This window comes from Branchiostoma belcheri, unplaced genomic scaffold, assembly GCF_001625305.1.
Source record: "Branchiostoma belcheri isolate BF01 breed outbred unplaced genomic scaffold, Haploidv18h27 scaffold13, whole genome shotgun sequence".
NCBI lineage: Eukaryota > Metazoa > Chordata > Leptocardii > Amphioxiformes > Branchiostomatidae > Branchiostoma > Branchiostoma belcheri.
Genome location: NW_017802713.1, coordinates 4484601 through 4499867, shown reverse-complemented (window position 1 = coordinate 4499867; position 15267 = coordinate 4484601). Strand labels below are relative to the sequence as shown.

The window sequence follows — 15267 nt, the reverse complement described above, 5'->3', positions numbered from 1 at the left end:
TATTTCCAGTTTTTCTGCTACTGAAATCACATTAATAGGAAAGTGAAGCAAAAACATGATTTTGGATCATTTTTAAGGCTTACTAGCGGCGGTCTCCTTGAACCTAGAAAGATTTAGACGCACAACATACCGCTTAATAGAAACAACACCGAGCTAGAACCTACATCTGCTTGGAGAGATGGCTATGTTGACCTCAAGTAACCCGGAGTCTATGACGTCAGGTTCTCGCGAGAGTTTGAAGTGGGCGAGACTAACACGTGATTTGGCAGAGTCGACCATTTTCGTGAGCGAGAAGGAATGGTTGGAAGAATCGGGTGACAGTTTTGGTCGCGATTTTTACTCCATGTAGGCAGAAAGGCACAAACCAGGTGAGCTACGATGACAGTAGAATATCTAGAGGTCATTTTTTGTGGAAAGTTACTGGCGGACAAGGGACAGAAAGGCAGGAAATAGTCGGTAGAGTTTGGGTATGCCAGTCAAGTAGGAGGGTGGATCGCCATGTTGTTTTGTTGAACTCTTGCAATGTAAACAGAAGGATAATATTTACGTAACGTTATAATCATGTCCATATTACCCTTTTCTACAGTCACAACTTAGTAATTCAAGAAGCAAGAATGTTATAGATGGTTTCTGACTTTGTTTTGAGAACGATATGAAGCTTAAATCGTCATAATTTTTGTCAGGAAGTCCCCTGCCCTGATACATATTTGCGCATTCAAGTGTTATGGTATCAAATTATGTGATCACTGATAGTATTATTTTTTAGTGAGAAAAATAAGAAAAAATTTTGGAATGTTTTCCTTCCACTCTTTGATGAAATGCAGTGTTATCTCAGTTTTTTTCCTCTTACTATTCAGTTATGAATTAATTAATCAATCAACTTTATTGTGCTACATTTTGTAAAGCTAAAGGATACAATTTGATACAGATCGTAACATTTCATGTACATGGTATTAGGTAAACTACACTAGTAGTGTAGTGTAACACTACATAATGAGTCTGATAAATATGATGTTTAATTCATATCTCAAATTTGTATTTCCATAAATGCTATTTAGAATCAATTGAAGATCTTTAGCACCATAAAGCTATAAATTTTCAACACTAAAAAAATATGGTACCCATTTTTTTTTATTTTACTGCACCATGGCCAGTCTTTGTCAAAGAATGAGAAATCTGCTGCTTTTATGACACCACTTCATACAGATTGTGATATGTGAACAGTGGGTTGTTAGTTGTAGGAAGTTAAATGATATCACCCATTTCAACCGTTTCTCTGCTGCCAAACTTTGTACCCATTGCTGATAATATATATAATATGTGGTATATAGAATACCTCTCAGGCCTAGAAAAACCTGTTTTCTTGCACGTCAGCATAATGTATTGTGGCTGTGTGAAAACTTAGTAAATATGTATTGGATAGCTTTTTGGCAGAATCGTTTGTTATTGTTTATTGAGAAATCACAGTCTCACGTACAGTCGAATTATGGGATTTGTAACTTACATAAAAGTCATGTACATGGTTATGGTACAATCAGTTAAAACTTGTTACATCTAAAAATGCCTTAGTTTTTAGAACATGATCGATTGTCTTTAACTTTATATTATGATATATTATTATACACACAATTGTTGCTCAGGATGGCCTTTGTACCCAGAAGATAACCTTGTCCCAGAATAATTCAGACAACAGACAACATTTTAACCTTTGGATTAAAAACATGCCTTGAAGGCCAATAACCTTGCAGTTTGTGCCTGCACCCTGGATGATATTTTGAATTGATTGGCATGGCTCAAAATAACTTAATGCAACCTACAGAAATGTTATGATAGTGGGTTAAATATAAACAACTATTATTTTGCAACCCATATGTATTTCAATTTTCACATGTGGTAAAAAGTGATGAGGTTTTTGGTAGTCAGTGGTGGCACAATGTAATTCTTAAGCTTTAACTTTAAGACCCAGCATATGCATGGCCCATGGATACTCAAGCATGCTAATGTCAATGGTGCAATGTTTGCTTTGTAGCTGTAAAAACATGCCACTCTTGGTGCTTATGCAACCCAGAAGGAATATGGGCATACAATAAAAGTCAATATGGTCTACCTTCATGAAACTTCGTACCAAATTACCAGGTTTACATATAACCAAAACGAATACTGTAAGTCTACAAATTTCCGCGGTATATTTAGATTCGCGGAATTCGCGGGGACCTTTGTACCGCGAATCTATTTCCCCGCGAATATGTTTTGCGTAAATGTAATGTGTTAACTGTGTTACATGCGTTCACGACGGTCCTCAAGTTTAACCGATTTTTAAAACACAACTGATAACACACGCGATCCACAAATCACTCCAAATCAACTTTATTCTAAGCAAATGTACGTACAGTTTGTTGAGTATCAAAATTATTTAAGTCATACTGATGTCAAAAATAATATTATGAGACACCGAATCGCGATACTGTGGCACTGCCACTGGCCGTGTTAACCGCATACCGCCCGACAAAAATCTTGCTAGCGCTGGCCATGTGCGCCCGGCGCCCAAAAATTACGGGCACATTGGGCAAATCTACAAATATTTTGATGAAAAATATAACTGATGGTATCTGGGAAATGTTATTTGATTCTTTGGTACTCTTTTGCGGGTGTTTTTTTTCTTTCTTTCTTTCTTATTTTGCTCGATAGAAACGCTAGCGTGAGCCTACCGAAGGCGACCTTTGCATACTTCCGGGTTCGGTTTGAACGACAAAATCTCGCCGAAGACGGCATAAATTTGCTTAGGAATATATATTTTCCCTAAAGATTCTTTCGATTATGCATTTCTTCACTTGAGTACCGATGGGTAGTCGTGGAAAATAACGTTTTAGCGCTTATTTCCGAGCAAAGAAAATTGTTTACACGCGCTTCAGATCGATCGAGCTTTACCGCCGGCACTGACGCAACAACCAATCAGAGACGCGTAGCGCGGACATGTGATGCAAGATTTGCATACCGACAGAGCTGCAGGCAGCCTCGCGCGGAGCACGAAACACATTTTTGCGCCGCATTTTAGAAAAAAATGCCGGGACACGAACTTTTCGTATTTTTAAATATGCACTTTACAAGTTCTTCTTTCAATAGCCAAGGGGAAATCGCGAATCTAAAAATACAGCGGATTGTCCATTTTCCCGAAACCGCGAACTTTAGGCCCCGCGAATCTAAAGAGACTTACAGTAATAATTTACAGTTAGTACTGTATGTAGATCAAACAGAGACTAGACTTTCCGGTTTAAAAGTAGCAAAAACCCTCAAGGTACTAAACAGACAATAGCTAGCTAATATGTGGTAACATGTGACTATTACTATGTACATGACGTAGCATGCATCCAGTATGACTGGTTTTCTCATCTACATAATGCTGTGTCCATGGAGGTAGAATGCAAAAAATATGCTGTGTCACAAAATCACAAGATACAGTCATGGACTCGATGGAGGTAGAAGAGATCTACCTCCATGATACAGTGTACATCCAAAAATCATTTCATCAGGTTTTCTTCTTACAGTTACACAAGTTACACTCACCTGTATTGAAACGTAAGCAGGTGAGATCACGTGACAGTACAGGTTGTGTAAGAAAAAAATCCGTATATCCTAATTCACAATGTGATCTAAACTATACATAGGGCAAAGTTATAAAAGGCATGTGTGTATATAATATGGAGGTTATATGAACCATGTTTCTAACTTTCAATTTAGAAAATGTATTACAATCAACTTCCAGTTATGGAAGTTTTGATGTGGGTGGCAGAGCTGAGGGTTTGTGTATCGGCTTGTCCACTGAGTACATGTATATTGACAGCCAGACATGAGTGGGGAAAGATTGACAGGCAGAATAACAGGTCAAAAGGTCAGACAGAGGAAATGGACACGAAAGTCACAGAATCTGGCCTTGGTTGAGCCAGCAGGAATTATAGTGGTAAACATGGGTAATTCAGGAAGTTTAAAATCTCTGATTTCTTGTTGCTTATGTTGTTTGTTTGTTTGTTTGTTTGTTGTAGCCATGTTCCCGTGCCGACCAGTCCCATCGTACATCACGGTGTTGTACCTCTATGCAGTGCTGAACCTGTTCCTCCTGCTCCATGTGTGCACTGTGGATGCTGATGTTATCGTGGTAAGGCAGGGTTGAGAAGAATTAGTGTAATTTCACAGAAGGCTTTGTTTATGTTATATATAGAGCTGTGTACAGGTACATACTGTACCGGAAAAATTGATTAGGTACAGGTCCAAAATACCTAATCCCTCAGTACCGGTACTGTACCTAAACAATTTCACACCAATTTTATGCCTATTTGTGGCCTCAAATGTTTAAATAGCTGGTTAACAATGGGTGCCTGTGTAAGGACAGTGTGTTCATGAAAACAAAAACATCTTAGTTTTGCCTATATTTCATCTGAGCATTCGCCATAAACAAAGAATAAACCTTAACTATCAAGTTTATTTATGTTTTTTTGTTATTGAAGGAGTTCAGAAGAGCATATAAATTGGTCGAATTGTTCAGGTACAGGTTCAGGTCCGGACCTGTACCTAAACCTGTGTACCTGTACCTGTACCTAAAATTTGTTTTAGGTACACAGCTCTAGTTATATATCATTTTATGTAGTACAGTAAAACTTGCCCTAGCATTAGTAGCAACCACCTAGAATTTTACTGTATTATCAATTAAGAGATCTGAAAGGATAACATTTTGAGGTAGGTTACACAAAAGTGTTAATTGTTATGCAACAATATTGTTTACGGTTTTCAAGTTGTAAATCTGCAATGCTTGTAGAACTTGCTAGGGGGCATCACATTACAGTAGTGTCATATAAAGAGCTAGATACTAGTGTTTTATACTGGACGTTGTACCAGAGATGATGCCAGACACTAAAAAAAACTGATGTTTTACATTGTACCTAATGATGATTTTTCCTGTTTTTCAGACTGATAGCATTAACAACACAGTAAACTTCATGGATATGCCATCCAACTTTGGAGCCCAGCTACCTGACATGGGAATACAGGTACATTGTAATGTTCCAGTTAAATAGTACTACTAGTTGATAGAATTTCCTTGCCCCTTTTTACTTTTTTTATATTTAGCACATTTGGGTCGTTAGTTGATATTTGGGGCATTTGAAAACAGTGCCAAAACAAGCTACATTCTTTGTACCAGCTCTGTATAGATCAAAATGATACAACTTCCAAGGTAACCAAATGCTACAATGGCAGTGGGGAACACTGTTAAATTTTTTATTCTTCTGTGTTTTTTTTTTTCTACTTAAAAGTAGTAAATCTGGCCTATGTTGCATTGTATTGTAAGTTGTAGTTGGTTTTTTTTGTGGATTCATGACACTACAAATACGGTATGTCTTCCTTGTACGGCTACATACTACAGAATTGTTTTAGCTTCGAATTGAATAAAAACATTTAAAAAACCTCCCTCTGTAAGTCCTACCATATGATAAAACCAAGAAAGTTTAACGACAGTATTTCCTTTGTGAACCCTTGTTGACTAGCAGTACCAAACATTGTCTTGATGTACGTACCATTTTGCTGTTGTTTACATGTTGTTGTTTATCCTGCAGGGTTACCTAGCAGCAGTAAACCCTCCCCACGCGTGCAGACAGGTTGGCCCTCCGCCTCCCAACATCACAGAGTACACTCCCATTGCCCTGATCCGCAGGGGAAACTGTGACTTTGACTTGAAGGTCAGACAACACTCATAGTCATACTGTAAATGTGTAAAGTGTAATTAGGCCACACCGATTTAATTTCATGGATGACATCCGTGCGTGCATTTATTTTCGCCAGTTCTCAAAAAAAAAGATCACGTCCTCTGAGTCTCTGGCCTGGGTAGTCCAAGGTAGTTAGCGATAATATGGAGTTGGTTGTAACTCTGGAGGATGGCACCCAAGCTACCGAAGCTCCACGGCAACTTAAGAACTTGGTACATACGTACAGTGCCAACTCATATATTCCACCAAAGGCCAGCATGTGCCGGCTTGTTGTATATGTCGCTATGTACTGCTGCAAATTCACAATAGCAGCTTTCTATTCCTGTGGTTTAGTAGCATTTTTTTTGGGCCTGAATTTTTTTTTATTCACTGGCGCGAACTAATGTTGGGGTCTTCAGATGATGTCATTCATAAAATTAAGTCGGTGTGGCCTTATACTATAGTTTGAATAATGATAAAATTGTTTATTGCAAACTCTTGCTGTTGGGCTAATTGCAAGTCTCACTAACTCACTATCTGGTTTAGTGTTAATACAAGTATTTTCAAGTACAACTTTGAAAAGAACATTTCAATAAAGAAACATGGTGGTAACAATTTCAATAACTAGAACCACATTCATGTAAAAGCTACCACTAACTCCACTGTACTGGGTTGAATTTTTTTTAGACAAAGCAGTGGTCGAAATACTTTTTTTCAGTGCTCTGCAATATTGCAGAAGAGTCAAAATTTTGTCTTTTTTACATCATATATAGTTTGTAAATCTGTAGCATTACTGGAATTCTTATAAGTTTAATAATGTATCACTCTTTTTAATTTCAGACTTTATAGATCCTTCTCCACCGAAAATTTATCATTTACTGGTATCTTCATGGGTCTTTCACCGCTGTGAACTACAACTAAAATCATACCTTACCTGTAAATGTACTAGTAATCACACCCACATATCATCCTTCCACACAATATACTAATAAAGACACACCAAAAAAACAGAACTTAACTCTTAAGCAACTCTATGTGATTTTGGTGCTACCTGAAACGGTCAGACTAGTACCTTTCGTCAGTGACACTAAGAGAATTGCAGGTTTATAAGCACGAACTATTGATTCATATGTAAATTAGTGAAGACAAATTTTTGGAAGTCCAAAGGGAAACAAAAGATAGACAAGTCAAGACAAGGATGATGCAAATTAGTGAAGAAGCTCCTGTTGCTTCAAAACAGGAGCTTAAGTGTTGTCTGTCCTTGGGGCCAGAGAGTTCTAGTTTGCTAAATTGAAAACTATTGAATCTGGAGCCTATTTTTCCTTCTGCAAAATTGCAGATTGTATAAATTTTTCTTCTGCAATCTTGAAAATCTACCTGCAGATAGCAGACTGCAGACAGGTATTTCGAACACTGCAAAGGAAGATGAAGGATTTAACTTTTCATACAATGTGTGAAATTTTGGAATAATTGTTAAGAGATCAACATGTTTGATCCGTAAATAATGTATTACTCTTTGAAAGATAAATGAACAGAGTGGAAGTAAGGGAGGAATTTCATGGCTTCATTAAAGAGTTTTGCTTCTTTCATGTTTCTTCTATCCCAGGTGCTGAATGCAGAAAAAAGTGGCTACAAGGCAGCTATTGTGTATAATGATGAATCAGACGTCATCCTACAGATGAATGGAAATAAATGTAAGTTACACAGTTCAGGGCTGGAAGTACTTGGGCTGCATATAGTGTAGGTAAAATTTGAGCTGTGTGACTGTGTATTTCTGTCCAGAGCTCAAAATACTACCTGCATATGCATGTTACTGATAGTACAGGTAAGGTCTATGAAAAAATAATGTTGTGTTTCCTGTTTCCCGACCAACCCTAGAAAAAACTGCCGACCCTAGCCTTCTTTCTGTTTGGACCCCTACAAGGGACATGATTTTTTTGAGCTGATCAACCTTTTCTAGCTCCATGATCTGTAAACAATTCTGGAGTCGTGTGGCGTACATGTAATCAGTAGCATGTTCGGCTCAGGACTAAGAGGTCCCGGGTTCGATTCCTACAATGTCATTGATCATGTGCCCTTATGGAAAAGGCACTTAACACAACTTTCCTCACTTCACTTAGGTGGAAATTAGTACCTAGCTTTGGTTAGGGACGTCCCTTCGATAGCACGTTAAATGGAGGTCCCGTGTTAGGGAGAGCCACACCCCATGCACGTTGAAGAACCCACCGCACTCGAAAAGAGTAGGGGTCCTTCCCGGTGTGAGTGGTTCAAACCTTACTGTCTGGTCTTACACAGCTTGTACTAACATGTACAAAACTGGTGTGTTATGCCTAAAAAAGATGGCTTACTGGTTACACAAAAAAACTGACATAAGTGATAAAACATTGTATAATCAGATTTTTTCAGGACTGTAACCAGAAATACATTTTTTCCTAGTCCTAATGTGTGACATTACATGTGTACCTGAAGAGGTTTAGAGTATGCGTATCTACGCTCAAGTAGGCAGTCATGTGTCTGAACTCGTGTTAATGGGTGTAAAAGCTGCTTGATATCAATTAAGGGTATCCTAAGTTGATGGTCGTGAATGATTGATACTATATTAGACGCTTTACTGCTATCTGACTCGTGCTCTGTGGTCATGTGGATGTACATGTAACACTTTTTCCCATATCAGGGCTCAAAATTCATTTTTGGGAATAGGCACCCAACCTAAAAAATTAGGTGCACAAAAAATTTTTTGGGTGCACCATATAAAACAAAACCTAATTACAGATCTTACTGCTCCTCTTCTAAGCTTGAATCTGAAATGTAAGGTAATTTCAAAATCTTACACAAGCATTACAACAAAGATTTTATTATTTTTCTGATGCTTAGATGCCAAGAATATCCTGCATACTATATATAATTATTATGTACAAAAATACCTACAAATATTTGGGTGCATCAGTGCACCCACAGAAAAGAATTGGGTTGGGTGCACTAAGATGCACATGTACCCAGTATTTTGAGCCCTGCATATGGTTCAGTGGTTGTACCAAATTGTTTCCAGCAATATTTTGAAGCTACATTGTACTTTTTCCCATTTCAAAGAAATTCTTAACCAAAAATCAGACCACACTAGTATTAATTTTCTTCTTGATTGTGAGCCCTTAGCGTCTGCTTCATCAGTGACGTATACACGTTATAGAACTGAGGAGTGCTCCACACATAGTCACACTCTAAAGTGGGCAATCCAACAGGACTTATAGGAGCTATCATTACATACATTAGCTTAAGTGGAACTGGGATGATTGGCATGTCGGGTAAGTGTACATGTGAAACAGTCATCAGATGCTGCACAGACTGCTTTTGCACCTCGTGTCTGTTCTAACGGACTGAGGATCGACCAGAAAAGGATTCGTTTTTGCCCGCCATATAGGATGGACAGTTTGACCCGTGTCCAAGCCACTTCCAGAGTCAAGTGTCAGAGTAGCCTTCTCAAGTAACGTCTGTTTAAGACTGTCTTCCTGCCCAAGATTTGACAAAATGTTCGTGTCTCTTGCATGAAGTTGGAGAGGTGTTTTCGTAGCCAGCAGTTGTGGTCAACTTTCGGAGCTTTTTAATCAGAAGAATTGTTCCAGGACCTACAACTTAAAATTCAGCTTGCTCTACGCATTTTGCTCCGGTCACAGTGAAGAGACACAACAGCGAAACCAGTACAAGCGACACTCACTGGGACTGGTGGATAGCGATCAATTGGAAAAGACCTTTTGCATTTATATATTCATAAACTTGCCTTTGGGAGATAGACATCACCTTTTTGAGGACTAGAAGACAAGCGTTCTACGCAGTTGGAGTAATGCCTGTGACCAGGATTCGCTGCCCGTGCAAGAGAGGACCCAACTGGGTGAAAGATCGTTATAACCGCATATGTATGTCTGGGTTTTACGTCTCCTTAGCAAATTACTGTGCAGCCTATGTCTTCTTAGTATGTCAGTACTAAGAATGTTCTGCACCCATGCAAAATCCCTCATTTATTGTGCTTAGCGCTTCAGCAGAACATCTCTTTTAATGTCATATCTAACATCCCGACTTTAGGTTTCAAATGTTGTGTTGGAAAAAGATTATCTGAAATAGGCAAATTTAGCAAACCATGCAAAATCTGGGTTTTGCACAAGTACAATACATTCTCAGCCACCGTGCTTGTCTTACCCAATGTGCAGACATTGTTGTTCCCCCTCAAAGCTACTAGAGGGCCCCAAGCCTAAATGATACATGTGATGTCTGCTTACATATAGCTATAATGGATTCCCTAAGTGGATGTCCCTATTTTACCTCATGGATGAAAAGCTATCAGTATTTGATTAAAGAGTTGTTTCAGTGGCACAAGTTGCCTAGTAGGTGGAAAATGGTTCTAGAACTTTCCATATGGGTCACCAGTTAGCCTGTTTTTTGTAAATCTGCCAACTGTTAATGTCATGTGACATTCTTACAGAAAAAAAAAAGATATTCTCTTTGTAGTCTTACGATTGGATACATGTAATAGTAGGACTAGGGTCTGCCTTTTTTTTATTCCAAGTATGGAAGTAATATTTGTTTGGGGTGGCGGAGTTGTGGATTTGTATGTCTGTCTGTTCAACTTAGTAGTACTAGTACTGGCAGTTGCATGTTGGGTGGAAGGTGATTTTGACAGTAACTGTTGATGGATAGGTCAAGTCTGATTTTGAAGGTGACCTAGCACACTCCAAGTGAGAGTAAGTGGGCAGTATGTTGGAGGAATTCAGGAAGTGGACCAGGTGTAATGCCTGATTGCTGTAATGTTCCCTCTACATTCACAAAAACTCAACTATAGTTAACCTGGATAATAGTTCTATATGAGTACTTAGATTCTAGTGTAAAGTCCTAAATTTGTGATGTTTGTTGTGTTCCCTGTAGATTACATGGAGGTGACCATCCCCTCTGTGTTTGTGGGCCTGTCAGATGGGATGGAACTACAGACATACGACTGGAAAACAGGGTGAGTTCTACTTCTAATCATTCAATCATAGAACACAATATGAAGACTCAAGAAATACATTAAAGACAATATGACACCAATAATACTGAAATGCAATTGTTCTTAAAATAGTAAGCCAAATGTGGTAGGTATTAATATTATTCAATGAACAAAGAGGTTTGGACAAAAAAATACACTGTTCTGATGTTAGGGCATTTTGGAATCTTGCGAATCCTTGAAAATTTAATGCTTGATTTCTGCAGCCAGTTAATTCAATTAAATGCTGTCAGTGTTATGTCCAATTAAATTACATCATCATGCAACCCCCTCCACACTTAGCTTTAATACATGAAAATCCAAAATACTTCTCAGAAGTCAGAAATCTCTTACTACAATATACTACATGAGAATCGGATAACAGTTACCGTACCAATTGTGTTACAGAGATGAACTGTCATGCCTGAATGACTGTCATACCTGATGGTTTGTTTGTTTGTTTGTTTGTTTGTTTGTTTGTTTGTTTGTTTGTTTGTGTGCCACAGGTCGCAGGTGAAGCTGACCCCTGACTTCACCATCCCCCTGCACTTCTACCTGCTGCCGTTTGCGATCATCGTTGGGATCTGCTTTGTCCTCATGCTCATCTTCATGGTTAGTTAGCACACCCCCATTTACCAAATAGAATCATCCCACTTTCTCTCACATGTCTTAGACTGTACCTTTATACCTGATATAGACTATTGAGGAAGGGATACCAGAAGTAGTGATATAAATGTATTTAACTTCAACCTTCCTCAAAGAGTAAACATAATACACCAACCTTAAGCCCCTGTCGCACATAGCCAAATATGGCCTCCTGAACACATCTGACCTCCCTCCAACCATAGTTAGGAGTAGGTCTGGAGCAAGGTCAGCTGTGGTTGGTTGGTGTTTGGTGAGGTCTGCTACGCCATGCAGCCATATGTTTGAAAATGTTTGAAACATTCAAGGAGATTGGGCCATGGTTGGGGACTGGTTAGGAGTTGGTCAGCAGTTGTCAGGACATGGTTGGCAGTGAAATATAACTCAGATTTGATTTGATCTGTATAGATGGTAGGCATGGCCTAAATCTGGTCAAACTACTCTTAAGCTTGTTGGGGGAAAATGTGTACATTATACATGTTTTACAGTAGTAACAAGCTCAAGTTTGCAAGTTTGATAATGTTGTACCAAAATGAAAATAGTGAAATGGCCTGGTAGTAATATATTCAGAAGGAGAAAATGATCTAAGTGCTTAGTCACTTGAAGAAGAGAATCCCATGGCTGTACCTACATGTAAATGTGCCTTGGTTTACAGGTTGCGAAGTTTGTCCGTGACAGAAGACGACAGCGCCGCTCCAGGCTGTCCAAGGAACACCTGAAGAAAATCCCCACCAAGAAGTTCAAGAAAGGTGAGAGCCCAGCAAACAAACCATTTCTTAGGCCACACCAATTTAATCAGCTGAATTGCCCACTTCTTTTTTTCAGATTTCAAAAGATAAAAGTATTCAGGTTCTGAATCAACTCCAATTGCTGCTATTTTGACTTCAACAGTAACTTAAAGAAAGCTCCTTGTCTTCCTTGTTGTTGCAGTTTTTACGTTTATCAATGCAATGGTTTGATTGAAATTTAAAGATTCATTGCTTGAACCAGCCTGTTATGTTAACTACATGTCTCCATGGCCTGTGTAATTACTGAATTACAATGACTTTCTTTCTCCATTCACAAGTATTCCTTTACTAAAACAGTGGACTGATGCAAACTGGATGGTGAGGCAGGAACCATGCATATGGTCATTGTTGTGAGGAGTTACCATGACACTGCAGTTATGAGATAAACTGTTAGGGGGCATGACTGACTTGCTATGCATTGCAGGTGATGAGTATGATGTCTGTGCCATCTGTCTGGATGACTATGAGGAGGGGGACAAGCTCAGGATATTACCTTGTTCCCATGGTAGGTATACGGGACACTGAAGTATTGTTTTGGGTGTCTGAGGTGTGGGGTTGTGTCTCTGTCCTAGTACAGGCTTATATGATGAGTGGAAGGTGATTTTGACAGTGAGAACAATAGGGAGATAGATAGGGAGAACAAGCCTGGAGATGACCTAGCACATGCTGGGTGGGAGTAAAAGAACAGTATGTGGAGGAATTCAGGAAGTTGATTGTTACCCAATTAAATTACCTCATCGCTTGCTACACAATCTCCTTCGCAGTTCCAATACATTTTGTACATTAGAGAATCATAATTTGCTGCTTTTAGCCTTTGGTGCACTTCATACCGAAGTCACTAGGTGTCACTGTTGAGAATGGTTAGCTGTACCATGGACTAGGTTTGATAAGTCTTCTCTCTTCCTCCCCAGCCTACCACACTAAGTGTATTGACCCGTGGCTGACCGGCAGTAAGCGGACGTGCCCGGTGTGTAAGCGGCGCGTGATTCCGGGGGACGACGACACGTCCGACTCGGAGACCAGCCAGTCGGACATGGATAGCGATGACGAGATGCCGGAGACCACTCCCCTCCTGGGCGCCACCGGGCCCGTGGACCGTACCAACTCTGCCATGGGGACCACCGATACTTCCAGGTCAGCCCTGTAATTAACTCAGCTATGGCAATCGGATAAAGTTTTAAAATCACGGACTGTGCTAAAAAAATACTTCATCAGTCCCCAGACATGCCCAATGTTATGCCCTTGGGAAAGGGGCACACTACTTCCCTCCCTGTACGGGCCTTTTGGCTAATAGTTTATACCGTGTCCAAACACTGATGAGAACACAGACTGGTTTTATAATAGCAATTGGATTAAGTTGAGTTTCAAAATCACCAATTATGCCGAAAAATACTTCAATCAGTCCCAATAACACTCAAACCAACTTAAAGATATATACTTGAAAGAGATACGGCTTGGAACCAAAGAGGTCCTGGGTTTGTTCCCCATACATGCCAAATGTTATGCCCTTGGGAAATGGGGACACAATTTTTCTCACTGTGCCTTGAAGTGATGCCCACCTGGCCTTTCGGCTAATCTTTCATATTGTGTCCAAACACTGATGAGGACACAGACGGATTTGGTATCACCATTGTACCAAGATCTGCACATTTGCCTCTAAAAGAACTGTGCAATTTTTTTTTTTCTAAGCATGTTTGTACCCTGTCCAGGATGCACCACTCGGATGATGACAGTACTGAGACCCAGGAGACCAATGAAGATGACTCCAGCTCGGATGAGGAGGGAGAGGAGAAGGCTGATCCACAGGGAGCCTGGGGCTACTCCGGAGAGGTGGAGATCAGAGAGGGACCAGCCCAGGACACTAAGGTGGACATGGGAGAGGAGGAGGAGGAAGATAAAGAGGTGGAAGAGAAGACTGGACCAGAAATTGTGTGATTCTCCGACCAGATGGTCAGGGCTCGAAATACATTTTTCAACATACACCATATACCTGCACTGATATGAAGGTGGCATTCAAAATTACCAGCACCACTCAGAATTTAGGAAGTATGGATCATACTAAAAACTGTTCAGAAACCATTGCTGTTATTTTATACTTCATAGGTGGTGACAGTCAATGCAGCAGATGGAAATCCACATACACCTGCATTTCACTGTAAAGCCTATGAAGACTGGTGCAGGTAGATATTAGAAATACCTGCACAGCTCCAATTTTACCTGCACTAACCTGCATATACCCAGTACATGGACCAGTGCAGGTTAGGTGCAGGTAGACATCAGAAATACCTGCACAGCTCCAATTTTACCTGCAGTAACCTGCATATACCCAGTACATGGACCAGTGCAGGTTAGGTGCAGGTAGACATCAGAAATACCAGCACAGCTCCAATTTTACCTGCAGTAACCTGCATATACCCAGTACATGGACCAGTGCAGGTTAGGTACAGGTAGACATCAGAAATACCTGCACAGCCCCAATTATACCTGCACTAACTTGCAAATTCAGGTGGTATTTCAAGCCCCAATGGTGAATCTCACATCCAGATCAACAGACATGTTTTCTTTTCTACTGGATTTGATGGTAGAAAATGTAGCAATAAACTATAGGAACATGACTGATTGTCCTATATATATATATCTTACCTTCCACGGCAAACTCTAATTTGTCCTTTCTCTTAGGGGTTCGCTGCTTAAATCTTTTCAAAAGGGAATTGTAGTATAGGGAAACCCTCATGTCCTAGGGCTAATGCTAACACAATGGTCATATCAACGTGAGGCAGCTGAAAGAAAGTTGTCAGTCCTGTACATGTACATGTACATGTACATGTACATACATGTATGTGACCCCCACATACACAGACTAGAGAGAATGCCTTCAAAATGTTCTCCAAACTCTGAGAGCAATAAGACTGATTCCTTCCACTAGCATGCATATCTCTTGTCCTAAACTGGTGAATATGATCTAGTTGGTGGGAAAGCATTTAGGGGGAATTTGCCCCACTTAGCATCTAGAGATACATGTATGTTTAGGGAGTGTGGGTATACAAAATAAAGCTAGTTGAAGATTCTTTTTCTTCTATCTTAAAGAATG

At 39.7% G+C, this 15267-nt stretch overlaps 1 protein-coding gene across 1 annotated transcript; it reads left to right on the top strand.

The window, feature by feature from the left end:
• The first annotated feature begins 245 nt into the window (after positions 1–245).
• On the top strand, positions 246–14453 carry LOC109463908 (E3 ubiquitin-protein ligase RNF13-like). Its single transcript, XM_019760800.1, has 11 exons — positions 246–368; positions 4041–4153; positions 4962–5042; positions 5607–5729; positions 7342–7429; positions 10650–10731; positions 11253–11358; positions 12044–12137; positions 12601–12681; positions 13088–13310; positions 13886–14453. Exons 2-11 carry the CDS (start codon positions 4043–4045, stop codon positions 14109–14111), a joined length of 1215 nt encoding a protein of 404 aa, XP_019616359.1. The 5' UTR covers positions 246–368; positions 4041–4042; the 3' UTR covers positions 14112–14453.
• The last annotated feature ends 814 nt before the right edge of the window (positions 14454–15267 follow it).